Genomic DNA, 23,497 nt, shown 5'->3' with positions numbered 1-23,497 from the left:
GGTTTCCAACTCCCAATCATGTTTGCATGTGCTCCCCGTGTTTGCGTGGGTTTCCTCTGGGTGCTCCGGGTTCCTCCCACAGTCTAAAGATATGCCGTGTTTGTGGAGTATCACAATGTATATAAAATCTAGTAGCAATGTGTAGGATGTAGATTATGTATGAAACCTGTGTTGGGTGTGGAGATGATCTAGTATACTGTGATGATGCTATGTAAGGCCCTTTGAGACTTAAAGACCCTGGAAACCCAAAATGAATATGCATTTTTGAGTTCATCACACCGCAGGATCCTACGTTAATAAGCCACCAACAAAATTTGAACGGCGATGAACGTCGCAAAAGTAAAAAAGTGTAAAGTTGCTGTTGTGGAGATTGGAGGTCCTGCCGCGACAGCGACGATATGTATTTAATGTACAGACTTTTTGAAACACGCATTTAAAGAAATGCATTAATGTGTCTCCCCGAGTCATTTCCTCAAATGTTGCCTGGCAGCTCAGCACTCTGACACAGTCCCAGCGGGCTGCAGGGGCACGAAGGTTTTATTGAATGGACAACTGCAAGCTACAGTACGTCACTGATTGGCTCCGCCTAGTGACGTCAACAGGCGGGAAATTTGAAGCAGTTCATCACCGCCCAATAGACCAAATCACCGTGACGTCACCATGTAAACAAATTTACTTCCGGGTACCACTTGGGGAAGGCGGCAGGTTTAAATGTGCGTGTTGTCAAATAAATGCTGTCAAACCCTCTCGCTGTTTTCGGCCGACTACTTTCAATTTAAATGGTTAAACGGTTGGTAAACATGCTTGTCCAACGTATCTAGCCTTTCTTCTGTGTTTGTTTTATGTAGTGTTAGCTAGCTAATAACGTTTGTTTGTCTGTCAAACTCGCTGTTTTTTTGCAGACTTGTTAACGTTACAGACAGAGCTACTAACCTCGCGTCACCAGGCTCTTCTCGGCGAGAAAGAGCTACTGACGCCACGTTAATTTAATTTAGCTTCAAGTCTACTCTGGTCTGGTCCAACAGGTAAATTAGCTAGTCTGGTCTCCACTAACGTTTGTGAAAGTGTTGTTATGAATGATATTAAACAACAACACAACACGGACGAACCATTTTTGTCTTCTTTGTCTGTTTTTGTCTTCAACACGTCAGTTTGTGCCGTCCACTGCCATTATAATGTGTGGACCTCAGGGGTACCCGGAAGTAAATGTAAACATCCCGCTGATTTGGTCTATAGACCCATTTCATGGGGGCCATTTTGTGCCGAAAAGGCAGGGTAAACACAGGTGCAAGCAAAACACTAATGAGGGTTTCCAACTTCCAATGTTTGGAAGTTGGAAACCCTCATTAGTGTGTTGCTTGCACCTGTGTTTACCCTGGCTTTTCGGCACAAAATGGCCCCCATGAAATGGGTCTATTCAAAGCTGCCTCACGAAAAATTGTAAATATTGAAATGGCGATATTTAGGATTTGGGTTCAAACTAATGCCTCAAACTTTGTGAGGCTTATACTTACTCACATAAGACCCTAAATTACATAGAAGGTTTTTGTGGATTTCAGTTTCCAGGGTCTTTAACTAATAAAAGTGATAATTTTGTCAGCAATGCTACAGTGAAAGTGAAAGGGGATGGATGGACTAAAATGATTCCCCAATTCCCCAAAATTGGAACCCTTCCTGTTGTTATTTTCAGACAACACAGACGGCTCACTTCAGATTATATAAATATTTATTTATTTCATTTCCAGCTCTGGTATATCCACATGCATGCCAAACAATCGGGAGTAATGGTGAATTAGTTGAGTGACTACAACTCATGGTTAATGTTTGAGTCTCAAAACAGTCTGTATCAAAGGTAGCTAGCAGTAACTTGTTCTAGAGATCCTTCACAAAACACATTCATGAGAGAAAGAATGACCACACGCATGGCGATGAGCACTCTCATCCCTCGGTTTCTGATACGCTCTCAACAGCAGGGAAAGCAGAGCCGTGTGAGATGTCCGAAAAAAGGCAAAGGAGAGAACTTGATATTGTCAGACAATTTCTCATCCCTTCGACCAACAGATCCAAACGGCTCACCACGGCGGCTGTTGCTCTCGTTCATTTTGTTCGATAGGTTTGAAAAAGAGTCTTTTCAACACAGTTGAAGATCCCCCGTCCAATAACAATCCTCCCTGGTATCTGCTGTAGATATAACAATCCTCCCTGGTATCTGCTCCTGTAGATATTACACGTTGAAATAATTACACTCATGTATCTATGTAGGTTCAAGTACAGTAGAACGTTCTCCTTCAGTGTAAGGAGAGCTGAGAGGCTGAAACAGTGGGAGTAGGTTTAGTAGAGGAGCCACAAGAAGCAGCTTTCCTGAGAGACGACGATAGGCCACTTTTAAATACAGGGTTCCTACACATTCTCCATAGAGAACACCTCTACGTTTTCATTTCTTGACAGGATTTCCCCCGGTGTTCATGATGTATGTTCCTAACGGGCAGGGCGATGAAGCTGTATCGCCCTGCGATTTAAGATGATTATACACGATGACAAAATGTGCGAAACGACGACAGAGGGTCTACTAACAATGTGTTCTCAAAACCTGGAAATCGTCAAATCCATTGCCCCGGACACGTGTAGGAACCCTGCAGATAGAGTCAACATGAGCAAAAACAAAACGAAGGTTCAATATTTGACAGGGCACTCCTAAATCTAGAGGAAACGTGTACATTACAAACACACTGGTAAGAGAGAGGTGACATCTCTCCCCCGTGTCACACACGTTAGCAGCTATATACAGAAGATCACAAACCATGGGGACAAGCCATGTTAAGTCAGGTACCGTACGTACAGCGTGTGTTCGCTCTGGTTCAGAGTTCTAGGTGAAGAAGTTTCAAATTCCTTTGAAATCAGTTATTTCTGTATAGACCTTATTCGATAACCCCGGACGGCGCCATATTGTTGACAAACCGCAGTCTGGCCGAGCGTATAGCAACAGTTATGGCTTCGTCAAAGAGAAGTGATCAAAAAATAAAAAAAATGGTCGGAGGTGCGGACCCCTATAAAAAACTGACTTAGAGTCAATATAACTCATTATATTGCCAGGTATAACGTACCGGACATTGTGAATACAGTATTGGCATAGGCTACACGTCTCAGGAGCTGAAGGCTTTCAAATCCCTTGAGTCCTGAGCATTATAACTATTTCATCTGTGGCAATTGGTCTGACATTTTTACCGTTGTGCCACCAACGACATCATCATCATCATCAAACATTGTCGTGACAGCAAAGGTACATAACCTTAACGTTAAATGTTTGTTTGATCTGACGTTTGCATGAGCCCAATGTTTGCTACTAACGTTAGCATCTAGTCTTTTTCCTTTCACGTTTGTGGACAGTAGCTAACACACCCGGGCTTTTATTGCTGCTATTACTACAGCCGTGTATTATTACACAGCAGACTATCGCTGTTGTGAAATAGCTCCTGACGCAGTAAAAACGTAATTAAATAGGCTAGTAAGTAACGTTGGCTAGCGTCCTAACCTATGACAGCTGTCAGTCACTTCTAAACAGAGCGCTGCGGAACGTCAAGAATATGGCGGCGGTGGGCGTGCCCGTACGTGAGTGACGTCAATCGAATAAGGTCTATCGAGTTAGCAAGTTTGCACAAGAAACTTGTAAGAACGGTCAATGCATATTGACTCCTAGTCGTCACAACACGGCGTCATCAATTCATGCATAGAAGAACTAGACTGAGAACACAAAGGCTACGTCACATACCGTCACGGAACACGCTGCTGCGGCTGCGCGTGTCCATGAAACATTAAAATCACATCGGTTTAAAAAATAAACAAAAATAAAACCAAAGAGGGAACTAAGAGATATTTACTCTGGTCAATGACTTGATGGATCATTAGATATGTAGATCTATAATGAATTGGCAGATATACTTATTCTAGCTTCATTGGCCTCCCTAAAAAAATTGCAATATTTCCAAGGATGTCCTGTCCCAAGTTAACAGTGGTTCCCAACCTAGCCTGGCGGGAGAAGGAGCATTATGGTCACATGTGAAAATTTTAGTTGAGTTTAACTCAGAATTCTGAAAATAAAGTCAGAATTTGGAGTAAAAAGGTCAGAATTCTGACTTAAAGCAGCTACGAGCAAGATTTTCCATTGTTATTAAACAGTATAATTACAATATTGATGCATCACATTTTACCTATAATAGTAGCTGAGACCAAAGCCGTGTGAATCGGAGATTGCTCTCTTAAGTCTGTGTCTGTCTAAACTCGCGTCAACAGGGGGCTCTCTCTCTCTCTCTCCTTACCGCCGGACCGGCTAAACCCGGAAGTGAAACGCAGCTGCCTGCATTCCCCCGTTTGCGCTGCCTAGCAACATACCATAAACAAGGTGAACGCCATGCATACTCTCGCGAACATCTCTCGTTATATTCTAACAGGTTTTTTGGAAGTTATTTTGTGGTTATGGCCGAAGTGGCTGCTGCAAACCGTTTCATTTCACTTCTTGATCTGCCCTGGCCACAGAGAGACTAACACTGGCCGATTCACTCGGGGTTCAAGCGAGACTACTCTGCGTTGGTCTCGTCTACTATTAGAGGTAAGATGTGATGCATTGATATTAAATTTAGACTGTTTAATAACAATCGAAAATCTTGCTCGTAGCTGCTTTAAACTCAGAATTCTGAGAAAAGTCTGCATTCTGATTTTAATGCCAGAATTCTGAGATTACAGTCAAAATTCTGACTTTAATCCCAGAAGAGAATCAAGTCAGAATTTTTAGATTAAATCAGAATTGCTGTCATCACTGGTGTCACTCGAGCAATTGTGATGTCATCAGTGATGATGTCACCAGTGACGTCACCCGAGCAATTACAATCTTACTACTATACTAGGGTGGCACTATAGGGTGACATTCCGCGTTTGGGGTCCCTAGATTGTTGTGACGTCAATGTGGGGTCAGAAGCAAAGAAAAGTTGGGAACCCCTGTGTTACAATCTGTTCTACCCATCAACACAGGATATTATTGACAATATATTATTCAACCACACAAAGAGTGTGTCTGCTACTTTAACCTGACTTTAATCTGTCATTTAGGAGCTCTACTTGACTGGTTCAGTCTCGACTTGAAGAAGAAGAAAACAGTCGGTTTATTGTCCATGAACGCTTCATTCAATCCTCCATAACAGCCATTAAAAAGGGCTGCACAAACCTGAAATGTGTATGTAGACTGTGTGTGTGTGTGTGTGTGTGTGTGTGTGTGTGTGTGTGTGTGTGTGTGTAAAACATCTAGAAAGTCCAGGCTACTTGTGGAACCTCTGAAGGTAGAGGGGGGAGTCATCAAACAGTGGGTTCTTCACCTCCATTTCCCCTGTCTGAACATAGAGAGAGAGAGAGAGAGAGAGAGAGAGAGAGAGAGAGAGAGAGAATTCTGGGTAATGTAGTTCATCATGAAACACACACACACACACACACACACACACACACACACACAGTCTCATCTGCTGGCCACTGATCAGCTCCACTGATCAGTGGCGGTTGGGGTTAAGGGCCTTGCTCAAGGGCACCTCAATGGTGGTAGTGAGGGAGGGGCAACCTTTTCACTTTCCCCACCCAGATTTATCCTGCCGGTCCCGGGGATTGAACCGACGACCTTCTACCGACGACCGGTCACAAGCTCGCTTCTCTAACCTTTAGACCACCACTGCCCAAATAAGAGGTGGACCACACTAACCAAACCACATTCTTTTTTTTTGGTAAAAATCCAATATCAGCCGCATATCGGCTTCACCCTAACTTATCGCAACAATTACTCACCGGTGCCAATCCGGGACACTCGTACACGGTGAAATCTCCGTCTTCGTTCTCCTCGTCTGACGTCGCCCCCGAGTCCGAAACCTTTGGCTCGTCCCTCTGTCTGGAGAAGGAACATGCAGACTCATGAACTATTCAACCAGGCTCATCCAACAAGGGATGAGGGGCAGCGGACAAAGCGACACATGAAAGATCATTGTGTCCGGGGCTTCCGGAACAAACACAGCACAACAGGCCTGGCTGGCTCGCGCCCTGGACTGACAGTTTGGCGTCTGGTCTATATATATATATTTTTTTTTTTTTTTGCGTGAGCAGCGAGCGATTGGGGCAAGCCGGGCAGGAAGTCCGCCACAAGAATGGCATAGATAGAGCATCCGGTAAATTGTCAAAATAAAACAAATTTCACAATAAAACACTCCAGCCTATATAATTTATGCTGTATATAAGCTATATTTGCCAATTGTGTCAGCACTTTGACAGTTTAATTGTGTCTAAACAGAGAGCGAGCGCGACGAGCAGGCACACGCATAAGCAGAGGCAGAGAGAGAGAGAGAGAGAGAGAATAAACAGCAAGAGAGAGAGAAAGTGAAAGTGAAAGTGCAGAGGAGCGGAATGGGCTTGGTGACCGGCGTGGATCAAAGAGCGTCTGGTATGAACGGCCAGGCTCCTGCTCGAGCTGAATTCACCCTCCAGCAGCGCTTCCGCGGTCGGTGTGTTTGTGCCGTTAGGTGACTCACTTCTCCAGGGACAACATCTGCTGCTTCTGGTGCTGGTAGTGGTACATCTGGGCACTGTGGGCCAGCTTCTTGTCCCCCGGCTAGAACACACAGGACAAGAGGGGAGATCGTTTGTGAACCCGCATCGGTTTAGTTGACATTGGCTGTGTGGCGCGTGTTTGTAAAGCACGTTTGTTGTACGAGGCAGCCAAGTTAAACGTTATTATCACAAAGGAGTGATAATAACCTTTTCACGATATATACAATACTGCCAGGGTAACAAATATATAATAATACTGCTTTAGAAGTTTGAACTGATATCAGGGAGATATTTAGGTCTGGTTCCAGTAAATAGGATGAACCTGGGATACGAGCCGGCACGGTGCAGGGAAGCTAGTCCGCTCGGCTCCTAGAAGCTGAGGCAGCGAGATGAATAACGTTAGCTGTGCTGTTTGGTTAAACAGCTGTGCAGGTTGGGGAGCAGATTAATTTACGACATGTGATTAGACTTGAGTCAGACTATGTGTGCATTATACGGTTTTAATGCGCACCTGCTGGCCAATCAGAAAATAGTACTCACCCAGGCCATGGTATCTACCTTATTTCTAGCTGCCATGATGTCTATGGGTGCTTCTTCCGGTGTAATAGACGGTTTTAACTTTTAAAAACCTGTCTATGGGGGTTTTACAGCAGAGCCATTATGCTCTACAGTTGTAAGGGTTAATATGTCACTTTTATGAGTTTAGAAAAGAAATTAGACGGTCAAAGCAACCATTTAGATTACTCTTGTGTGCTCAGTTTATCCAAAATAACGGCTAATTAGAAAACTGGTTTTCGTTTTCAGCTTTATTTTATGCATTAAATGTCGTTCGGGTGCTGGGATAACGTAATGCATTATGGGTAGTCAGCTACTGTGGCTAATGCTAGTGGCTAGCATTAGTTACTTTACATGGCTGTAAAATGCCACTGAATGACCAAATTGATTTAACTTTTAACCATTTCGAGTAACACTCTTTCCATACGGACGTATGGCAGCGATGGTTAGTTGTTTATAACGTGACTATATTTATAATGTTTATAACGTACGCCGGTTTCCGGTTTATAATTTGGGTCTGAATACAGCCGAGTATAACAAAGGAAATGGCAAGCTGCAACAATCAAGTCACGTTAAACCGGAACTTGTACCCATAATTATTTTACAGTGGGGCATTAAAAAATAAGGTGGATAAAACAAATTACTACCCTCAGGGAGTGAAAATGAAAGTAATATTTACTTTTGAAATAAGTGACTATTTATATTACTTTTTGGAGTAATGAGCCTGAAACTGTATGCTGGATACAGTCACATTTCAGAGCCTGTTGAGATAGCTAAATATGTCCAAAGCCAGAACCAATATCAGCATCAGGAAATGTGGATTGTGTGCGAAGCTAGAAGACGGAGACAATGTGGAACGGTTGAACCTGCTAGCATGTTTGCCTTGGTTTTGGTACGGGGACCTTTGTAGTGTTTTTCTGGTTCCCCCCCTATAAACAGCTTCTACTCACCACATTATTGTCAAAGGTGTGGGCTCTCATCAGTCCGTATGCAGGGTAGTCCACCTTCTGAGTGAGACGAACACCCTTCTGCAATCTGTAACACACAAAAAGAGTCCAATGTCCTGTCAACACTTCTTTTTCTTCAGAGTTTTCCCCATTTTCTCCCCTATTATACTTGACCAATTTATCCCCCATGCTGCCCTATTGGCTACCCCGGTCGCTGCTCCACCCTCTGCCGATCTGCGGAGAGCCGAGACTAGCACCATGCTTCCTCCGACACATGCGCAGTTGCCAGCCGCTTCTTTTCACCTGACAGAGGGAGCTTCACCGGTAGGACGTAGCATGAGGATCACGCTATTCCCACCAGTTCCCTTCCACCCCGACCGACCAGAGGAGGCGCTAGTGCAGCGACCAAGACACATGTCCTTTCAACAACTCTTGAGCAGAGACTTGACCCTCAATTAGCCCTTTTCACCTCAGCCATTTTGTGTCTAAAAGGCAGGAAGTAACAACACAGGTGCAAGCAAAATATTAACGAGGTACTGGAACACCTAAATGGATTGGAAGTTTGCTTGCACCTGTGTTAGCGTCACTCATCACTGCACTTGCTCAACAGGGGCGTTTCTAGGCCCTGAAGACATTGGGGGCTTTAGCCAGGTACCCCGACGGGGAGGGGGGGTAAGGGGGGAGGGGGCTCCCCCCCCCCACTCAAAATTTTTTGTTTTTTCCAATCCGTAAATACCCATGTTGTGAGTAATTTGAGATGGATACAGAAGAACAAGATTAGTGGGTCTCGAGGTCCAGGGACCACCAGAGGTCCTTGATAGGGTTCTGGCGGGAGTCCACTTAGCAAATTTACATATTTTATTTTATTAAATATTATATCTCAATGGTACGAACCCCCCCAGTAACTCCTGTGAAGGTATTTTATTAAGGTACACGCTTCCTGTAAACCTAAATTCTGATGGTGCCGTTTTTGTATCATATGGTACTTTTATTTTGAAACTTAGAGCGGACGTAGTGATGTTATATCTACGCTACTTGACGTAAGGTGTGCTCACCGGCCGGTCGCAAAACACATGTCGCTCTTCAACCTACGGTTCTATCTAATCAAAAGCGCCTAGCTGGAATTGGGAACAACGTATTGTTTGTTGTAATGGTTTAATGAAGCAGTGATGTGTGGTTTTGTTTAATGTAACTGTGAAGTGAAGGCATTGTTATTGTGACAGTCATGCTAACGTTAGCTTCTATAGACATTGGAGTGGATGGCTGTGGCTTCATGCTGATGCTAGCGTTGTAGGTTGTAGGTTGTATGGTTAATAATATTCTGTGTGAAGATATTTTCTGAGATAAATGGGCCTTGAGCATCAAGGCCCATTTATCTCAGAAAATATCTTCACAACTAAACAACTAAATAACATAAGATAATTTCATAGTTGTAGCTACTGTGATGCTGTGCATGTTGGCGCATGTCATTTGTTTGAATAATTTCATAGTGAGATGATGAGCTCGTGGGGAGAGGAGGTGGTGAGGAGTGAAGCAGAAACATTATGTAATGACACACTATGACAATAGTAACTGATAATTTGGTCCTGCATAGCCTACTGATATTTTCTGTTTTTTTTTTTTAGAAAACTGTTTAGAACTCTGACTTAATGATTTTGCTTTATTTATTTTATTTTGTTGTTTATTTGATTGTCTGTTCCAATTTTGTAAATGTTTAGTCTGATTTTTTTGTATAATGTACTGATTATTAATGCCAGACTTTGTTTATTGAATAAAAAAATAAAATAAAAAAACTCTGGGGCTAGGAAAAAAACATCCGGGGCTCTAGCCCCGGAAGCCCAGGGCTAGCGACGCCCCTGTTGCTCAAGCCCTCCACTCTGCTCAGTTTGCACTGAAGATGGATGAAAGAAGAATGGTCCCAAAGAAGATGGTCCCAAGAAGAAGAAATACGCTTCCAAATTTCTGTCCACTTGGTGCAAGACCTTCCCCTTGACATAATTACACACTCTTGTACAGTAGGTGGTGTTATGCGCCTAGAAGTTGTTTGCGACCCGCCAAATAAACCAAGAGAAGAAGAAGAAGAAGCAGAGACCTTCCCCTTTCTAACTGCTAGACACATCAGCAAACTTGTAGATGCACAACCTATTTACTAGCTATTCTGTATAAACCAACTGACATACAGTATCAAATATCGACTGCACACTGACTAAATGCTTGCTTATCTGGTATAAAGACAGAATTTTTTACTGGAAAATGGAGGGGTGTGGTCACACGTCGCATGATAAAATAGTGAAGTTAGCTAAAGCATGACATGCCAGCTGATAATAGACAATGTAATGTACGCCTATATCCATCCACTAGTAAGAAAATCACCCTCTTCTTCACAGCCTCATGTTGGCAGGTACCTGTGTGTAATGTTAGTCAGCTAACCACCACAGTATCGGGTCAGTTAAGCAGCACTCTCTTGTTGTAGATTTGTACACTAGCTAATATTGCTGGCAGTGTTGCAGTCAAGTCACTATATCTCGAGTCCGACTAGAGTCTCGAGTCACCAGTCTTTGAGTCGGAGTTCAAATGGGAGTCAGAGTCACCAAAGAAGAGTCAGAGTCGAGTCTCCTTCACCTGAGTCAGAGTCTGGAGTTAATGAACATGAGCATGGATCCACATGCAGGTGGAACACACGTGTCTGCCGCTGCACGGAATTGAACAATGTCACAGTGGCAAATTATAAGGGCCTATTACAAAAAAAGTTTAAACAAAAACAAAACAAGTCTTAGTCCGAGTCCTCGTCTCCAACTCCCCGAGTCCGAATACATGAATGCTCAAGTCCAAATCCAAGTCTGATTAATCAGTGCACATGTCCAAATGCAAGTCTGATTAATCAGTGCTCAAGTCCAAATGCAAATGTGATTAATCAGTGCACATGTCCAAATGCAAGTCTGATTAATCAGTGCTCAAGTCCAAATGCAAATGTGATTAATCAGTGCTCAAGTCCAAATCCAAGTCTGATTAATCAGTGCTCAAGTCCAAATGCAAGTCTGATTAATCAGTGCTCAAGTCCAAATGCAAGTCTGATTAATCAGTGCTCAAGTTCAAATGCAAGTCTGATTAATCAGTGCTCAAGTCCAAATCCAAGTCTGATTAATCAGTGCTCATGTCCAAATGTAAGTCTGATTAATCAGTGCTCAAGTCCAAATCTGATTAATCAGTGCTCAAGTCCAAATCCAAGTCTGATTAATCAGTGCTCAAGTCCAAATCCAAGTCTGATTAATCAGTGCTCAAATCCACATCGAGGCACAAGTCCTGAAAATGAGTCCAGGCTCAGACTGGACGGGTTAGGGTTAAATATAAGACGGTTTACTGTGTCACAGTAACCTACATTTGGAAACACCAACCATATCAGACTATTTACCTTTACTTAGAACATTACTGAATGGACCTACACCCAGACTAGCCTGGGTAAACCCAGCCTCCACCTGACCTCTATAAGTGCTATCAGTCAACCTTACGCTACAGGCATAGCCTATGACGTCATGTTGAAGGCTGGGTTTACCCAGGCTACACCCAGACCTCAACCATATCCTCCAGGTACCTCTCAGTATATTCAGACATGATTTTCTCACAGCCCATTCTCCAATGGACCTCCATGTTGGAGCCAGACATGGCCAGATTGGATATCAGTGTGTCAGCCTCACGCAGGGTGTTGCTGTGGATCAAGGTCACCCTGGCCTTGCCTCAAACTAAATATAGGTTTCAAAGACTCATGCAGATTCTGGTGAATTCACTAAGTGTTTGACAGAGATAACAGGCCTGTCAGGCAAGCTCTGCTGTTATGGCTGACTGAACATCAAATGGACTAGACACCAACAATAACACCATAATAATGCATGATACAGATTGGGATAATAATATTATTAATATTAATAATAATATACTCATGCAGGCTTGTTGAATCCAAATAAAATGTCATATTAGAATCAATTGATCTCAATGGCTTCAATCAGGGTAATACAGATTTTTTTTAAATACATAATGTAAGTAATCAAACAAACCACATCATATCGGAGGTGGACCAGACTTAATGGACTTGATCAGATTTAAAAAAGATGATATCAATACCATATATCAGCAAACTGATACATGGGTCTAACCCTACGAGTTACTAGAAGCGAGTAAGATGACGCTTGCTCCAATGACACCTGGGGATGAAACGATAACGTAAAATAAAATTCCTTACGATAACCGTGATAAAACTTCTCACGATAGCCGTACGCTTTGAAAAACATGGTAAATACTCAGATGCAGACGCGCAGCCTTGGAGAACTGATTTCACTGAGTGTATCAATCATTTTGGGTCTGAGTTTTCAATATAAAACTTGGCGCCTTGCATCAGAATCTCCTCGAGTGCTGTAGAAAGAGAGAAATGCTTACCTGACCCAACAGACCGCGGCCACGAGCAACGCCAGCGAGCCCGCCACGATGAAGACACTGCTCATGACTGAGAAGAGATAGAACGCATGGATGACGGTCAGGGGGAGACAGAGAACGCTGTGCAAATCTAAAGCTGTCAAAGGACACGATCGCTGACTGAATGCTTTAAAAAGACGTTTAAAAAGACGTGTAGGGTACGACTGAAGAGCTCCTGCCGTCATGTTGTATAGATAGAGAGCCAAAGTGAACGTCACTTCCCGCTTCAGCACTGTACCAGAGATTTTCATCCGCCATTTATTTTCCCATAGACATTTCGTAAAATGCTTATAAAAATAGTTTTACTTGGTCAAACCAAATGGTTCAGATATATTGAGAAACAGGAGAGACCACACAACATTTCACTCGAACCAAAACGTAAAAAAAAAAAAAGAGGCAGATTTAGAAAATATTTTTTCAATGTTGTTTTTTTTAGTTTTGGTCTGAGTGAAATGTTCTATGGTCTCTCCCGATTATAAATACAGCTGAACCGTTTGGTTCGACGAAGTACAACTATTTCTATAAGCATTTTACTAAATGTCTATGGGAAAATAAATGGTGGATGAAAATCTCTGGTACAGTGCTGAAGCAGGAAGTGACGTTCCACTTTGCCTCTCTATAGAAAATGAATTTTGCTGTAGCTTTGTTGCTTGAGTTTACAGTGCCTAAACTCGAGAGTAAAACAGTTACATTCTGGATTTGTACATGAAATAATGTTCTGTCTGTCGTGATTTTCTTTATTTTTTAACATTTGACGGGCGACTAACAGTGCTGTGCCACCATCTGGAACATCGCTGTCCTAATACACCCTTTTCACCGGGGCCATTTTGTGTCAAAAAGGCAGGGTAAACACAGGTGCAAGCAAAACATTAATGAGGGTTTCCAACTTCCATGATTGGAAGTTGGAAACCCTCATTAGTGGCCATAAGGGTTTAGCATAGATAGAGAATTCAGTTCCGCTCTAACTTTCCAGTCCCATAAGAACATTTTGGATTGCAGACAGGGTTAGAATAAAACCTATTGCGAGCTTAGCTGCCAGGGAATGGGAAAGCTACTGTAGCACACCACTGTTATTGTATTTCTTTTGTTATTGTATTCCCATCCCCCCCCAAAAAAAACATTGCACTTGCATTACTTTACTTTGCAAAGATGTGCAGAATCAATAGACCCTTTTCACGGGGGCCATTTTGTGTCGAAAAGGCAGGGTAAACACAGGTGCAAGCAAAACATTAATGAGGGTTTCCAACTTCCATGATTGGAAGTTGGAAACCCTCATTAGGGGAGGGGGGGGTGAGGGGATAAAGAAATACAACAACAGTGGTGTGCTAGCTTTCCCATTCCCTGGCAGCTAAGCTCGCAATAGGTGCAATAGGTTTTATTCTAACCCTGTCTGCAATCCAAAATGTGCTTATTCGACTGGAAAGTTAGAGCGGAACTGAATTCTCTATCTATGCTAAAACTACTACGCCACAACTGGATAGAGGCGACGGCTTCGGTGCAGAAGTGACTTACCGATGAAAATGTGATCGTTGGAAGGGTAGGGCACAATGAGAGGGTCGTCGCTGAGCAGAGCAGGGGTGTGGTTGGTGGTGGTGGTGGGCGGAGCCGTGCTGGTAAGTGAAGCACTCTGATTGGTGGGCTGCTCTGTGGGAGACCCTCTGTGGGCGGGGCCAGGCACGTTAAGCTCCTTTGTTTTGGGTTTGGGAACATCCTGAGCGGGTGGAGCTAAGATGGGAAATGAAAAAGTCTGATTATGTTGATCGGGTCATAGTCTGCCCGTGTGAAGTTGCACACTTGCCAACCCTTCTCGAGGAGACTGAACAGAATTTCAAACTGCTATTGATCTATAAAGCTAGGGTATTTGATGAGGCTCCTCAACTACAACACAAACAGAGAGATACATAACATTTGTAATATGCAACAATAGACAACAAACATTACAAAGAATATCCATCTATATATATATATATATATATATATATATATATTATAGATGGGATCGTTAACGCCGTTAATGGCTGCGTTAACGCGAGACTCTTAACGCGCGATAAAAAAATTATCGCCGTTAATCTATTCTCAAAGTTGTCTGGTAGCAGGGTCCACTTATATTGAGCAGGCCATATATATATATATATATATATATATATATATATATATATACAGTATATATATGTAAGGGATAATGGATAGTGAGCCGGTGATTACTGGCGAAATAATGACCGACAGGTGATATTGAGCCCGACGCGCAGCGGAGGGCTTAATCATTCACCTGAAGGTCATTATTTCCAGTAATCACCGGCTCACTATCCATTATCCCGCTTAGAACACGGCCTACAACTAAATCATTCAATAATCTGACAAAAATAATTATTCAAATAGATTTTTTAATAGCGTTTACAACGACAAAGCGGTTTCATTCATAATTGGCACACAAGACACCACAGCTGCAACTGGTTGGCCTAATTAGTAGTGTCTTGCTGACAAAATGCTCTTATCAACTGATTAATCCAGGTGTGGCAGAGCAGCAGTCGGTTGTCGAGAAATAATGACCGGTGAATCTTGTTGATTGACCAATCAGAATCGAGTATTCAAGAGAGCCGTGTTCTAAATATATATATATATATATATATATCAAGATACAGTCACTTGATAAGTTTGTGAATGAAATACGTTTATTTCGATTGTAAACAAGTGAAATCATCTCACCATGTGATTGGCCCATTTGTTTTCATTAGTTTGAAGAAAAAGACATTTTGAAATCTCCATACTAGACTCCATACTACTTCATCCAGTACCTGGCAGTCTGGCCTTGGTCTCCCGCTGTTCGCTGATGATGGTGGAGAGGAAGTCTATTTGCTGGTCCAGCTCCAGCTCTGGGTAAGTGGTCACCTTGCCTGGATGAACACAAAACAAGAATCAGCTAAAATACTCAAAGTGTATATGAATAGCGTGTTTCCAAAACGCTAGAAATACATTATGGAAAAGAAAAATCATACTTTAAAAGTTCCTCATTCAATACAGGAATTGCCGCTTGTTTAAAAAAAAAAGTAAAAAAGTAAAATTGCACTGGGAAAACAAATTTTATTGAAGATCCAGTCTATAAAAGTGTTATCATTTTGTATGCCAAGGACTATTATTAGTAGTACTAGTAGTACTAGGTAGCAACTCACCCTATGAAACTTCAGAGTTGTCTTGAACATGGCATATCACTCTCAATAGTGTTAGCATAGAGCAAGCTATCACTCAAAATAAGAGTTAGAGCAAGCTATCACTCCAAATAGTGTGTGTGAAAATATTAGCATAGCACCAGCTATCACTCAAAATAGTAAGTGTTAGCATAGGGCGAGCTATCACTCAAAATAGTAAGTGTTAGCATAGGGCAAGCTATCACTCAAGAGTGTGTGCGAGAATATTATTAGCATAGCACCAGCTATCACTCAAAATAGTAAGTGTTAGCATAGGGCAAGCTATCACTCAAGAGTGTGTGCGAGAATATTATTAGCATAGCACCAGCTATCACTCAAAATAGTAAGTGTTAGCATAGGGCAAGCTATCACTCAAGAGTGTGTGCGAGAATATTATTAGCATAGCACCAGCTATCATCACTCAAAATAGTAAGTGTTAGCATAGGGCAAGCTATCACTCAAGAGTGTGTGCGAGAATATTATTAGCATAGTGCCAGCTATCACTCAAAATGGTAGTTAAGTGTTAGCAATAGCATAGAGCAAGCTATCACTCAACATACTGTATGCTTAAAGGAACACCTATTTATTCTTATTATGCACTTAAAGGATGGCTTTACCCGTAATCAACCCACTTTGTATCATATATCATCTCAGTAATAAGCACATGGGCAGTGTTTTGCCTTCTCTCTCTGTTTACCTCACGGAGAAAATGCTCCTGCTCCTGTCTGCAGAAACTCCAGCTGCAAGTCATTAAGGCTCGTTAAGGTTCTCAATGCGATGTGTGCATAGTTAAAAAATAAAAATAAACAATAACAGCCGCCCTCTGAGCAGATTCTGCCTCTCCAGCAGAACCTCCGCAGCTCCGTTCTGACGTGTTGCGATGTAAAACGCGTCAGAACGGAGCGCTTTGGCAGAGGAGGAAATGGGAGATCTCCGTGAGGAAATCAGAGAGAGAAGGTAAACATGTGGTTATTAATGATACAAAGTAGGTTGATTACCGGTGAAGCCATGCTTTAATCTCACACATATCCGAAAACTGTAAACAGTTTAGCAGGCATTGATTTAGTTTGACAGTAATAGAGAGCCGCAGGGATGACGTATTTTTGTAGGCAGAATGCGGAAGTCCCGAACTTCCTGGTTCTTCACTGTTTCTGTCTATGGGATTTTTGAATGGGTTTTTGCCGCGATGCTTCAAATACGGTCTCTGGGCAACGCAAGATTAATCAAACGCGAACCAGAGTTCCGTCGGATAATCTTCACACATGAGGACCACTTTCGTGAGTTTTGTAGCGTAAATGCGAGCCCTAGAAGTAAAAAGCTCGAGCTAAGCTAATCCAGAACTACACACTGTCGCATAGGCTTCCACGTCACGTCAGCACTCAACCTGGACTGTTGTTGAATGTGTGCACTGATTACCCCGGGCTGAACGGGGCTGAACCATTGGGCTGAACCAGGTGAGGGAAGAGAATTTCCGTGTTCGTCCTTTGAAGTGGTGACGTTATTGACGTATATATCCCCATCGACTCAAAAGTGTAGTCTCATTTAGCCGTTTGCTAGCTAGCCGTCCTTTTAACGGCACGTAAAAGCTTCAAAACTCGTAAAAGTGGTCCTCGTGTGTGAAGATGATATTACTAAACAGTGGTTCGCGTTTCATTAAGCCAGCGTTGCTCAGAGAGATTATTAGAAGCATCGCGCCAAAAACCCATTCAAAACTCCCATAGGCGAAAACTGTGAAGAACCAGGGCTGTTAGCATCGATGATTTCCGGACTCGTTACTGCGGCTCTCTATTGAGAGTTGATTTGAGTTGAGTTGTGGACCAGTGATGTAATTTGTGCAAGAATGACATCACTGTGTCACTGGAACATTTTGAATGTCACTGTCCCTCAAGATGATGATCCTTCTTCACAAAAACCATCAGTCTGGGTCAGACATGCAAATCGATAGTGGCACTGTGGCACTGCTGCTGACTGGTCCTTTACTCCCATTTGGGAATACTGCTGAGGGTCATTTGGGAATACTGCTGAGGGTGATTTGGGAATACTGCTGAGGGTGATTTGGGAATACTGCTGAGGGTGATTTGGGAATACTGCTGAGGGTGATTTGGGAATACTGCTGAGGGTGATTTGGGAATACTGCTGAGGGTGATTTGGGAATACTGCTGAGGGTGATTTGGGAATACTGCTGAGGGTGATTTGGGAATACTGCTGAGGGTGATTTGGGAATACTGCTGAGGGTCATTTGGGAATACTGCTGAGGGTCATTTGGGAATACTGCTGAGGGTGATTTGGGAATACTGCTGAGGGTGATTTGGGAATACTGCTGAGGGTCATTTGGGAATACTGCTGAGGGTGATTTGGGAATACTGCTGAGGGTCATTTGGGAATACTGCTGATGATGAAAAGACGTCAAAGGCACTGCTGCAATATGCAGCAGGTCGGCAATGTCAGCAAACTGATAACAATCTGACCCTTGTCATCTTGCTGTTAGTGGCTGGGCATTATGAGTGTTAAATAGCTCATATTAGCACTGCATATATATAGCTTATTATTCTACTCTGATGTGTGCAGTCATACAGTAAAGGTCATTTTCCATAATTTTTGTGCAATTCCAAAACGTTTCAATGTAAATGATCAAATTCCTTTTCCGGAGCATGAGCATACTTTTCTCAGAGGTGAGCAGAAACCATCGTGCACGAAAGAGAGAGAGAGAGGCAGTGAAGTGGAGGAGCTACAAAGAAGAGAAGCATGGTAGCAAATAGATATCAACACATAATGCTCCTCTGCAGTGGGCTGCCTAGTCAGTCAGTCAGCCAGTCAGTCAACTAGCCAGTCAGTCAGTCAACCAGTCGGTCAGTCAGTCAGTCAGTCAGTCAGTCAGTCAGTCAGTCAGTCAGTCAGTCGGTCTATCATCCAGACAGGTACATCCTGCTTGGCACAGACTCCAACATGAAAGCGGGAGGATGACAAGTGTTACAGTATAGTAAAGTTTGAAAGTTAAATACTGTATGAACGGAGGCAAGAATCCTCTCAAGATTTTCACCACAAAACCTTACACGAGCAGCAGGGTATCTGCAAGTATCAAGTTCAATCTAACACTTTTTCAGAGCAGTTAGAATGACATGACAACATCAATGTTGTGCTGCCCCCCCCCCCGATACAGTATGTCCCACATCCAGCAGTTAATTAACACTTAACCAAAAGCGTTGGAAGAGGAGCACAGGCAGGCGGACTCACTGAGTCTATTAGTGTCGCCTGTTATGCTTCTCACACACCGCTGCTCAAGCTAATGGGACTTTACACGTGGTGGTCGGAAGGGGCATTACGCCCACTGGGAATGTTGGGAATCGTGGATTTGTAAACAAGACATGACTCACAAACAGCGTCATCACTGCAATAATCACATGAAGCCTACGCACACGCGTCACTCTGAATCCCTGCTGCAGTCTCATTATTATTCTAGACTCACAACAGCAATAGAGGCTTTTCACGGAACTGTGGGAGGCTGTGGTTTACACTTTAGAGTGACCGGATGTCCGGCATCGCGGACGTGCCGTAAAGCCCTCTTAGCTGCTGCAAAATCACTGTAAAGCATAGAGACACTGCGGAGCGCGTCTTTCAGAAACCACGCCCAAAACGGGGGAAAACAAAAACAGCCCCCCCCCCCCAAAATCCTGGCGTTCTCCTATAGAGACAGTCGGCATGTCTGGGAACGCCCACAAAATGTTAAACGGCTGGCGCGCGAGTGGGGTAAAACCGCCCATATATCTCATGGGCTGACTCACCAAAAGACGGTGCTGCGGCTCTAAACTACAGGTTTGGGGGTTCTAGAGCAGAACACAAGACGTCTGCTCAGATGTGCGTTTACTGCGGTGGTTAAATCCCCGATCGTGTCTGCCTGGGCTGGGCTATCAGCTAAATTCTAACTTTGCTGAATGGATAGAACGGGGGAATTTACCCCACCCTGACCACGCCCCCAGCCAGGCTGAGCCAGCTAAACCAGCGTCTATGACGAGACGTGGCCTCAACCTATGTGACGTGTTGCACACAAAGATCATATATACGGAAGAAGATGAACACTCCAACTTACTTCCTTGACAGCTAGATCCACATTTTTCTTCTCGCCAATTCTCAATTGGCGATTTTTCCACATTTGTTGTCTGCGCAGCCCACCACACAACCCTTAATTCCCTTAATTGAAGGGAAATGACGCTGGTGTATGGAAGTGAGTGGAGAGCTTTCCCCCGTGATGGGCGTGGCCTATTTCATGCAGCGTCTCTATGGCCTCTTGGGGCTTCTTGCTTAATTTGAAAGCTACTGTAGCTTATTTCCTGTCGCTGCAACAGGAAGTAAGCTAGGGTCCATTTAGAATGTTTATGTTGTCAAGTTAAAACCGTCCACATGTGCTGCATATTGCCAGGATGCTGAGACTGAGTGTGATGGACTTGAATGCGTTCTTTGTTGTATCGTGTTTCCTGAGTCGATCACCTATTGTCGGTCATATCCGGTCTGTTGCACTTTCTGCTCCTTTGTGAGGATATTCATTTCAGCCAACACCAGCTAGTGTCATGGAATTACTTTAGGCATGTCTTAACAATCTACATGTCAAATTTCATATGAATACATGGGCATTTAAAGTCCCTGGAAACCAAACATAAATATGTGTTTTGTTTTGAGTTTGTCACACCACAGAAACATTTCTTATTAAAGGAACACTCCGCCCATTTTCAACCAGCTTTGTATCATTAGAACATCAGTAGTATATCAGAAAACTGTAAATGGTTTTGAAGTCTGTCATTTAATTTGACAGTTATTGAGTGTTAAAGTGTGGACCAGTGACATCACTGGTCCACACTAACTCAAATTAATAACTCATTAACTCAAATCAACTCTCAATAACTGTCAAACTATTCATCATTCATCTAGTTTGACAGTTATTGAGAGTTGATTTGAGTTAATGAGTTATTAATTTGAGTTAGTGTGGACCAGTGATGTCACTGGTCCACACTTTAACACTCAATAACTGTCAAATTAAATGACAGACTTCAAAACCGTTTACAGTTTTCTGATATACTACTGATGTTCTAATGATACAAAGCTGGTTGAAAATGGGCGGAGTGTTCCTTTAACCACCAAGTCAAATTTGAACTGAATTGAATGCCGCCAAGTAAATAAAATGAGATTTTAAAATGAGCGGCAATTCTCTGTGTTCTCAATGCTATTCTCTGCTGTGAGAGCGTGGGGGCGTATCATCATGCAGCATGCTCGCCGAGAGCCAATGAGAGTCGAGCACGCCGCATCATGACAAAGCCCAAACCCGTATATGGAGCCTGGCCTAACGAGTTGATGCTCTCAATCACTTGTTTCAAGTCTTCTTCGAATACAGCACGATAACCTGACGGCTGATGCTGCCAAGGGGTTTGTTTTCACATAACATCTGGGAAACTGTTTCAAAGGGCCGGCACTTTAAAAAAATACCTGGCAGGTGATTGGATGAACCATCCGTCTATCACCTCTTATCACAGACTGGCTTCTCGCTGGCGTCACACCAAAGCCCGCCCGTAAGCTGCCTGATAGGATGCTGATTGGTGCAAACCACTGGTGGTTCAGATTCAAACCAATAGATTCGAACGTGGCAAGATGGATTTGTCGTGTGATGGTGATCTCATCCTCTCACGTGAATCCAGCTGCCAAAGAAACGTTACCATTTAGAGTAAGACAGACAATACAAAAAAAGGAGTATGTTTTGGCGGGGCGTGATTGACAGGTCGTCTGTCCAGTGATCACGCAGCTCGCCGATCACGGACCAGTAGCAGGCCGCGCTGCGGCTCATTTTGTCCAAGTTCACGTCGCTCCTGGCTCCAAATAACCAAGATGCGATGGTGAAAAAGCCAACCCTCGAGACTTCAAAACACGAGTCCAAGACCAATGGGTGACGTCACGTCGCTACGTCCATAATATTTCTATGTTTGTAATGGAGGCCGGTAGCGATGCGCCAGACGACGTCGTGGACTCACCATAATGAGGAGCATGTCTCCTGGTGACCACACAGCGGCCATGTGAGTTCTCGCCCAGCGGGTGCAGACAGGGGCCACAGTGCGAGCTGCCCGGCTGGCAGAAGTGGCGTCCCGCACGGGCACAGTCCAGGCTTCGCGGGCATGAATGAGATCCTGTGGAGAAGAAGGCACAATTCATTTTGAGTAAAGACAGGAAATGTCCGCACACAGTAGCCAAGTTCAAAACCGGTCCCTATTACAGAAATAGTGGACTATATAAGTGTGTTGGCCATTTTGTACTCGTGATCCGAAATCTCAACTGTTAATTTGATTCACTAATAGTCCACTAGAAAATACCCACAATGCACTGCAATTTCTAGTGAACCGACCATGGATGTATTAAAAGAACTGGATAGGGGAGGAGCCACGCCCACCCATGCATTCGGACGGAGGCTGCTCACTGGCGCATGAAGCCATCATTGGGTGGGTTTTCTTCCTGGTTTTACTTCCTGATCATGCGGCCTCAGGCGAAGTGCGCATGTGTGCCATGACGTATTCCATGACGTCTCCCACCCCTCCCACCCATGGATGTATTAAAAGAAGAAAATACGCCCGTATACGGCTCTCAGTGGCTTCTGAAGAAAAAATGACCCCATAAAAAATTATTTGATCATTAAAAGAGTCGTTTCATACTTTGAGTGACACCCGGAAAAAAATTCCCCTGGGTTTAACAGCTGCCGGGGTCCCCATGCAAGCGGATGGGAATTTTCCTTTCTGGGCTGCATGGCGTCACGTGACTTGCAATACAGAGCTTCGCCACCATGTTCAAATGGCTTCACAGCCCAGCGCTATTCCTGGGGGCTTGGAACAGACACGTACCCTACATTTGATCTCCCATATTTATACCACAATGCAAAGCTGTTGTGTTTACCAAAGGAGAGGAAAAGTGTGTGTGCAAAACTTGTTTGATCATTCACCAAAGTAAAACTATTTTATAAGCATTTTACAAAATGTCTATGGGAAAATAAATGGCGGAGGAAAATCTCTGGTACAGTGCTGAAGCAGGAAGTGACGTTCACTTTGGCTCTCTATTGCTGTTCCGTGCTTTATTCGCCCCTAGTTAAACAAACACAATTTTGCCCAGGAACCGGAAGGGCTTTGGCAGAGTTCATTTTCACACCACACTTTTTTATTATAACTGCCATGTTCTGACACCTTAAAATCTTATTTTTGTTCAAATGAGTGACACATCTGTCCAAATCTCAAACTATTAATGTTCAATATAATGAAGACACGTCACACACACACACTGCAATATGAATTCCCCCTCTGTATCCGAATCAAACATAGCCTGTGTGTGTGTGTAGGCAGAAGGAACTGTCTGACACTAAAGCCCCAAACGCACAGACGCTCGCGTTTTGAAGTCCACCCATTGTTTTAAACCGCCGAACACGCACCAAGAGCGTTCTAACGCGCGTCAAACTGCCTTGACGCCCGTACTCCCAACCTGTTTCGATTTCGGAGCGTCAAATGAGGTTCCAGCAGCCGCAACCAAAGCGCTCTGTGGCCCCCCCCCCCTCCCTCTCTGCCCACTTCCATCCCCGTCTGTCTCGATATGCTCCTCAAACAAATCTCACGGCAGTTTAAATACAGCAAGCATTAATACGCTACACTATACTGTAGCAAGACTACAAAGTGAGAATAATGTTCTAAACGCATCGGCTAGCAAAATAACAGCATCCTCAAAACTGACATGGAGGTCCTAACAGCATTG

At 43.5% G+C, this 23,497-nt stretch overlaps 1 protein-coding gene across 1 annotated transcript in view; it reads right to left on the bottom strand.

Annotated features, from left to right (window-relative positions):
- Nucleotides 1-5,276: 5,276 nt before the first annotated feature.
- Nucleotides 5,277-23,497, bottom strand: part of npdc1b (neural proliferation, differentiation and control, 1b) — a gene marked incomplete at its 5' end in the record, with an annotated part of 43,186 nt that continues 24,965 nt past the window's right edge. The window contains 8 exons of the mRNA XM_083645424.1: nucleotides 5,277-5,381; nucleotides 5,824-5,923; nucleotides 6,558-6,637; nucleotides 8,082-8,166; nucleotides 12,510-12,576; nucleotides 14,058-14,270; nucleotides 15,341-15,439; nucleotides 21,745-21,897. Of these exons, the coding sequence (XP_083501550.1) occupies nucleotides 5,310-5,381; nucleotides 5,824-5,923; nucleotides 6,558-6,637; nucleotides 8,082-8,166; nucleotides 12,510-12,576; nucleotides 14,058-14,270; nucleotides 15,341-15,439; nucleotides 21,745-21,897 (869 nt within the window). The 3' untranslated portion in view covers nucleotides 5,277-5,309. The remainder of the gene's footprint in view (nucleotides 5,382-5,823; nucleotides 5,924-6,557; nucleotides 6,638-8,081; nucleotides 8,167-12,509; nucleotides 12,577-14,057; nucleotides 14,271-15,340; nucleotides 15,440-21,744; nucleotides 21,898-23,497) is intronic.

Source organism: Poromitra crassiceps (genome assembly GCF_964638095.1).
Source record: "Poromitra crassiceps genome assembly, chromosome: 10".
Classification (NCBI taxonomy): domain Eukaryota; kingdom Metazoa; phylum Chordata; class Actinopteri; order Beryciformes; family Melamphaidae; genus Poromitra; species Poromitra crassiceps.
This window is presented reverse-complemented; position numbering and strand designations above follow the sequence as displayed.